This window comes from Phalacrocorax aristotelis, chromosome 8 (assembly GCF_949628215.1).
Source record: "Phalacrocorax aristotelis chromosome 8, bGulAri2.1, whole genome shotgun sequence".
NCBI classification, from domain to species: domain Eukaryota; kingdom Metazoa; phylum Chordata; class Aves; order Suliformes; family Phalacrocoracidae; genus Phalacrocorax; species Phalacrocorax aristotelis.
Window position 1 is genome coordinate 43,370,731 of NC_134283.1, and position 7,805 is coordinate 43,378,535.

Sequence of the window (7,805 nt, forward strand, 5' to 3'; positions counted from 1 at the left end):
CAGGGACAGGAGCTGGGCTCGGTGAGCCTTGTGGGTCCCTTCCAACGCAAGGCATTCTATGATTCTATGATTCTACTCGGGGTGAGAACAGGAAAGCGTTTTTCCATAAATCTATCAAATTCTGCGAAAAGCATTTGTGAGTGGTACATTACAGAGCCCAGTCACGCAGATGGACACTGACGAACAGTATCCCAGGGCTGCGACTTCGTGTGGAGGGCCGAACCTCTCACATCAAACTCTGGCTGAAGGAAGATGAAGGAAAATTCCTATTTTCTCTCACGGAACGCTCCCAGCCCGCTCCCCTTGACCCCGCACCCCCTCAGCACCTGCGCGGCGCCTTCCCGCCCTCACGCCCAGGCGCATGTGCGGCCGCCTCTCCGCCGGCGCGCGGGGTCTCCGCCCTCCTGCGCATGCGCCGCGGCCGCCCCGCCACGTCTGTGGCGGCGGGGGGTGTCCGGGAAGATGGCGGCCGCCGGCGGGAGGGACGCTCCGGCGGGTCGCGTTCTCTGCCTCTTGCTGCTCTGCGGCTGGGCTCTAGCGGCCCGCGGCCAGGGTGTCTCCGGTGAGCACGGCGGGGTGGCGGGCCGGGCCCCGGCGGCTGGCCGGGTGGGTGGCTGGGGGCGGCGGTGTTCTTTTGGGCCTAAAGGTCTCTGCGGCCGCGCAGGGCCCGCCTTGGGGCGGCAGGGCCCGGCCCCGGGAACCGGCGTCGGCCGGGCTTTCTCTCCTCTTTCTCGCAGAGAACCGGCCGCAGCCAGCGGCGGGAGGGAGCGCTGTGGGCGCAAGTGCTGCCGCCTCGGCGGGTGTGTGGGGCTGTCTCACCGGGTGTTCCCCTTTTGATGCTACGAAGATCAGTTTAGCTGATTACTTCACTCGTCAGACTTAATATTTTGTTCTAATTATTCAAGCTGGGTGCCTGTTTTTAGCCTTCCCTTCCTGTCTCCCCCTCCCGCGAAGATAAGCTCAGGTTATCCTGCAGGTTGACTCCTAGTTAAGTTCATTTTCTTTCGTTCATTTCCCTTCCACCTACAGACCAACTGTAACTAATTGCTAATAAGAAATACATATATCAAATGTGGTGAGTTTCTGTTTGTTTTAGATTAAGAATTGGTTGGCCAGTGAAGAGAAAGGGAATTATTGAAGGAAATGAAGGGAACTGTTTGAGCTGGCAGTTCCTTTCTTGCTTGTCAGTCAGTATATCCGAACAAGCTCTATTTGTGTTGCCCCTCGTGTGGTCTAAAGGGTGGACAGTAATGAAGGAACAGGCTGAGGATGTGGGACAGAAACCTGTAGGAAACCAAGAGTTTTTAACTTCAAAAATCATGGAACAACTTGCTTTCTAAAAAAGTAAGTTTTCCTGGAAGTGAATTTTGACCCTGTCAGATGCTTTTATGTGCAGTGTTTACTAAGAGGACTGTATCGCTAGTTCTGTTGCCATGATTGAATGTTAATATCTATTTCTGAAGCTGAGGCATCTCTGGAGTCCTGGCATTATGCCTCACGTCACCTGACAGTGTTGTGTAACTAAACGGTGCAGCCACCGTTTATAATGCCAAATAGTTTTGCCAAGATATCATAAATCAATTATGGTGCAGTTGTTACACTTGTTATTCCTATTAAAACAAAAAAAATAACTTCTTTTAGGAATAACAGAAAATTATTCATTCTCACTCAGAAGCTGCAGCATTTGCTGGTGGGAATCCCTTGCATTTAAGCATCTATCTTTCTAAAATTTACAGGTTAAAATGAGTGTAAGAATAATTTGAAGTGTAAGGATATATATGGTGTAGTTCTATAGGAAAAATGTGCTTGTGTTTCACACAATTTAGCTATTACTGTCTAAAACTTTTTGTCTGTTTGGTGAGGATAGCAGTAAGGTCTGCTTACCTCACTCATAACATGCCAGTAAGTATGAAACCATCTTGCAGCTGCCTTTCCTCATCTTTATCTCCACGTATGTAATTACCTGGTGTGACTCCTGAGGGGAGATAAGAACTCCCTAAACTTTGTCCTGTACAAAAACTTAACAAGTTAATGTCGATATGATAATTCAAACTACTAATTTCTTCAACAGTATGTTAAATGTAAAGCAGATGACCTGAAACGTTAGCAGAGAGGCACTGTAATGTCTAGTTCATGTCGGATTAGTTGATGTTTTACAGTTGGTTAAAGAGTAATTCATGATGGGAAAGTGTACCATGTAAACAAGGAGAAGTCTGTTGTAACTGATCCTCTGTAAATATGCATGTTTCATGAATAACATGGTTCATATGCTCTGTATAATATTATACTTATGAGTAATTTGACACAAGCAGTTGGCTGAATGCTGCATTTTTAGAATCTGTAACTTCCAGTGAACCAGGGAGCTCCTTGGGAGCGCTTAATGAAAGTATTGTTGCATTTTTGACATAGAAAATTAAAAAATAGTTTGGCATGCCAAAATACAAGGCAAGTATGGTTCCACTATTTAAATTATGATGTGTACTGAAAGCCTAAAATGTGTTCTTCATTTTTAAGGTGTCTCCTGATTTTAATCTGAAAGTGATGTGCTATAAAGATGAATAGTTTGCTCTCTGCTTTTTTTTTTAGGATTAAAAACCCATTGGCTATTTATAAACTCCTTCTATATCTTTTTTCATCTTCCTTTGGATGGAGAAGAGGGTGATGGGCCCTGTGTGTGGTTTTAATGCTCAGCATGTTTTTTACGTGGTTCTGCACAGCCATCCTGGCATTGGAGAGAGCATGAATTTGCGTAAGGGTGCACTGTTATGTGGCACTGTTGCTGACTTTCTTCATTACAACAATGTGCTGCTGACAGAAGGCTTTCCTACAGGAGCATATGCAGTCAGATTGTCCTTTCTTCAGCTTTGTTATTTAAGCTGTTTTTTAAGCTTTGTTTTTTTAAGCTTTTGAAGTTTCATTCGAGTTAACATAAGGCTGGAAATCTTTTTCCATGTCTACAAATTCAATAAAAATAAGTGTATGGGAAGAGATACTAGGACCTTGTGTCCTAGCTGAAGGAGACATTGCAGTGTGTTCTCATTTTTACTGGCAAAATATGCAATGGTGAAAGATTAAAAACTTCTAACTGCAGGAAAAGCTTTACTGAGAACTTCTTTCTCTGTAGACCCCAGCAAATTCTGTGGGAGAAAGAGTTTGATGATGGAGAAAATACTAATGTATGATTCCGCAAGGCATCATAAACCCACAGAGAGAGGGAGGACATGTCTCTCAAGTTCTAGGTCTGCAAAATACGCATGCTTAATTTTTCAGGGACACTTTGGCATACTAATATGCCCTGTGCTTCCAAGCTTTAATTCCTGTCTCACTCCAGACTTCTCTTTTGAAGTTGTCAAAGTACAGGAGTGTGTATTCTGCATTTAAATTCTAAAAAGTTTATGGTGTGGAATCTGCCCTGTTCATTGTATGATTTCTCATGTATAAAGTAATTGCCTTGCAATAATTTTCTTTTATAGCTGAAGTACCACAAGAGAAGTTAGTGCCTTGTGCTTAATATTGACTGTTTCTCATTCTTTTCTCAGATTCTGTGAAAGTGGAGATGCTTCCAAAAAATATTTCTTCTAAAAGTGAGAATGAAACACTAAACAGATCCCAAAATATGACAGACAGCTTGCAGAGTATGATCCCAACAAAAAAAGAGGCAAGCCCAACTAAAAAAGGGGCATTACCACCAACAACTAAAATCAGTTCCGTGACCTCAGTAAAACCATCTACAGCAAAAGGTGATTCTCTGCCATATGTTCTGTCTCGTGCGGTGACTGCTAGTCCTGTGTCTCAAATGGATGTTGATGCTTCTGAAGATACTAAAATCGAGGAGGAGGATCTTCTAACAGATTTGAAGGACACACTAAATAGTTCACCACCCATCATAAAAGAAACTATGGAGTCAGATGGAGATGACTACGGTCCGTATGAAATGACATCGAATTCCAGGTACAACCCAGACCTAGAGATGCCAGAAGATGATGACTCTGACACTATTAGTAATTACAACGAGGAGATCAAGTCCCTTGATGAGAAGATAAAAGATGTTTCTGTCACAGGGTTGGAAGAAGAAGAAGACAGCCATTTCTTTTTTCACCTGGTTGTTGTTGCCTTCTTAGTAGCTGTTGTTTACGTCACCTATCACAATAAGAGGAAGGTAGGTATGCTGCGAAAGGCTGAGAGAAACAGCTTCAGTTTTTAAAATGAACTTGCATTGCCTTGTACACTTTTTTAACATAAGCAGCTTAGCTTTCTGGAGAATGAAATCTTTGACCACTTAGTCTTGCGATACTAATATGTGGATCATTACTGTCATTTTTATTTGCACAATGAAAATGAACTTGAATCAAACAGATTAGAAAATCAATTAATTGATGACATCAGTAATCCATCAGTTCAGTAATGGCCACTGGCAGTGTACAACAGGAGTTGTATAAATGAGACCTGAGACGAGTCGAGTGAAGGTGATTAACTAATTTTGTTTCTGCATGGGGTTATAAACAGCAAATTAAGGAAGGTTTAATCCCAAATGGCATGGGAACATTCTTGTTATAACTGTGATAATCCTTGAAATAAGTATTCACTTCAAGGTGGTCTTTATATCATCGATCTTCTGAGGGTTTAACCACAAACTTTTAGGAAATACTTAACACTCTCTTCAGATTTAGAGAAGCTCGATGTTAGTGTTTTGAGGTAACTTTTTCTCTGGTACAGACTAATTCCCTGTATCTCAAAAGTAGCCTTGATTAGTGTTATTTCAAAATATATCGCTAGCATAGAAAATGAACTCCAGCCCAGCCAGGCCCAGTACAGATGCATGCACAAATTTGCAATTAGATCATAGTTTGCTTTTAGATATGAGGAAAATTTAGTGTTTATCCTTGTAGAGAACCCTGATTTGGTCAAGGATTTGGGGAATGCTGAAAAGAACACAGCTGAAAAAATCCCCAAAACTTCTGCTTTACAGTGCAATGGCATATCTGGAATGTGTGTTGCTAAGACTATGGGGGAAAATGTTGAAGACCGTTGTTTGGAAATTTAACTTTGAGAGAAGTTCAAATAAGTGATAAAAATTGCCTTGTCTCTGCTACATAAGTGAGATGATGCTTGTAGTATCATTTGGGTAATTGCAAAGCCGTCTGTCAATATTACTTTTTAGCACTTGGAAATAATCTCTGGTTGGGAACAGAAAAATACACTAGTACTTCAAGTATGTGGACTGTGGCATGTATTTCTGTGCCTACTTACATGATCTAATTTCCCTGTTTGCCAGCATAGTAGCCCTGTCTAGTAAAGTGGATTCTTAGATGATGTCGGTAAGAAACAAGGCTAAACAGGGTGAAGATAAGAGACGTTTAAAAATCTGATCACTTGAGCGCTTTGATTTATCATAGAGCCTCTTTAACTGCTCTGCTACTGTTGCTGAAGAGGACACGGAGCTGTAATGCAGAAATGGTTTATCACATTACACCATTGCTGCTGCTGTTGCCTTTGTTTCAGCACCCATAATACAATTATTTTTAACAAGGGTGAAATGCCAGAGTACGTAAGATGAATAAGCTAAAAAATGTCACCATCTGGGAATAGTTTAACAGCCTGTATACTCAGTACTTTTGAAGCTACACACATATCTTTACTGAAAGAGCTGTGGGTTGAATGCCATGTTTTTGCCAAACTGCAGCTGAGGTTGCCGGTAAGTAACGTGGTGGCAAGGACGGTGTGGAAATGGCCGACTGCTGGTGCCGTATTGTGTAGCAACAGTAATGCCGTTGCCAGGATCAAGGGGTAAAACTGTTAAGCTGTCTATCAAACCCAAAATGTTTCTCCGCTCCATTATGTAAGTTGGCTGCTTTTTCTTTCAGATCTTCCTGCTGGTCCAGAGCCGAAGATGGAGGGATGGCCTGTGCTCTAGAACAGTAGAATATCATCGTTTAGATCAAAATGTTAATGAAGCAATGCCTTCCCTGAAAATAACTAATGACTACATATTTTGAAAGCACTGTGATTTGAGTTTGCTGAACTTCTCACTCTTTGCCTGCCTAGTCATGTAATGATATTCAGGTATTCTAAATATGCTGCTTGTACTGAAATGAGATGTACTTTCTTCGACCTGGATGTTTTTGAGATTAAATCTCATGCAAGATCAAGGGCATGATATATCTGTTTGCCACTTTGGTCAGGTTTTATATCAACTATAAAGATACAGAGTTTAATAATTAGTGCTCTTTCCATTCATTAAGCATCATCCCTTCTGTCTGGAGCAGTCTTAATAGTGGTAATAAGAAAAATAAGCATAAAATATTTTAGGTCTAATAAATTAATGACTTTGGCATCACTAAATCAAATTAATGATCTCTTTGCTAATCACTCGTATGGCTCATAAATCCCGCTGTATTGCAAACTTGAAATATAATTACTTTTTTCTGTGCTTAAATCCTGATGCTGCAAATCTTTCATCTTGGGTTTTTTTTGGTTCTGTTGTCACATAACTGGATCCTGTTTTAGGGAGAAGAGCTAACACGGTAATTCCATAATTTCTGTATGTGTTCATGCAGTAAAGAATTTAAACATAATTATGTAGAAACCATTTTATTTCAGAAGTTATATACCATATATTTCTTTAAAACGTTGAAGATCTTTGTGAAGGTGTGCAGCTTCTTGACTGTCCAGTTTTTTTCTCTAATGATATTGACGACTATTTCACTACCTTTGAACTAATGAATGGAAAATAAGCCTCGTTGAATAATCTTACTAAAATACAGGGAGTTGACAGGCTTTCAACGCGTTGAAGCTTTCTGTTGAATTTTAAGACAGTTGGGAAACAGTTAAGGGGTTTGCGATATCATAAATGGGAGAGGCCTGAGAATGTAAGAATAATTTATTTTGTTGTTATTCTGACCCAGGTAACAGGCAGATGAAAATAACGGGGTGTGGGGCTGCCAGTCTGTGGACAGCGCGCTCTCATTTTTGACAAACACTTACGCATTAGTGTAAATCAAGTTACTGGTACAGTAGGGTTTTTTTTTTTACCGTGTCTTTTGTACTTTCATTATTTATGTTTTCATGAGTTGTAAAATATAAAATTTTAGTTTTCTGTACATTCTGTTTGTGATTTAGTTTACAAACTGATGAATATGTAAATAACGGTGGATCGGAACCCCCTAATTAATGACTTGGTATTCAAGTAGTTATGTAACATTTTCCAAAAAATCAACTTCACAGCTGTCGGCGCGAGGAGTCTGAAGGCATGATACTATCTTACGAATGAAGTGCTAAAAGTTCTAAATCCTGCTGTTAAATGATTCTTTTCATAACCACATTAAGTAAAGCACAAGCAAAATCTTCCCAAACTGTTTTCTTGCAGTAATTTTTATCGTATTTGGACTTGTATCACTTAATATTTTGAATAAGGTTTTTAAAATAAATGACAATAATAAGCTTGTGGGTTTTTTTATCTTAACTCTTTCACTGCTTTTATACAGTACCTTACGATAAAGAGCTTGCTTAAGCTTGGGATCAGAAAACCGGTTCAAAACCATCTTTTCTGTTACTGATTAAATTCATTCTGTGTGTGTGTGTTTTGGGGGGGGGTACAGTGTTTTGTTTCATGCATCTGTTAAATGGTACGTAGGGTAGATAGCAAGGCTGAAATGAAATCTTTTAAGCTGTAGCAGTAAGTTAGTCAACAAGTAATTTTTTACCTAAGTTGTATAATTAGTGATTCTCGTGGAAGGTACTTGAAACTCTTACCTGAACGTACCCACGTTAAAGCGTAACACTGCTGTGGTCAAGATCTGAAGGGA

The 7,805-nt window shown here is 40.4% G+C and overlaps 1 protein-coding gene across 1 annotated transcript; it reads left to right on the plus strand.

Annotated features, from left to right (window-relative positions):
* Window positions 1-354: 354 nt before the first annotated feature.
* On the plus strand, window positions 355-7,444 carry C8H5orf15 (chromosome 8 C5orf15 homolog). The gene is made up of 3 exons (XM_075102933.1): window positions 355-562; window positions 3,540-4,159; window positions 5,865-7,444. The coding sequence occupies exons 1-3, from the start codon at window positions 463-465 to the stop codon at window positions 5,994-5,996; spliced, it is 852 nt and encodes a 283-aa protein (XP_074959034.1). The 5' UTR covers window positions 355-462; the 3' UTR covers window positions 5,997-7,444.
* Window positions 7,445-7,805: the final 361 nt, after the last annotated feature.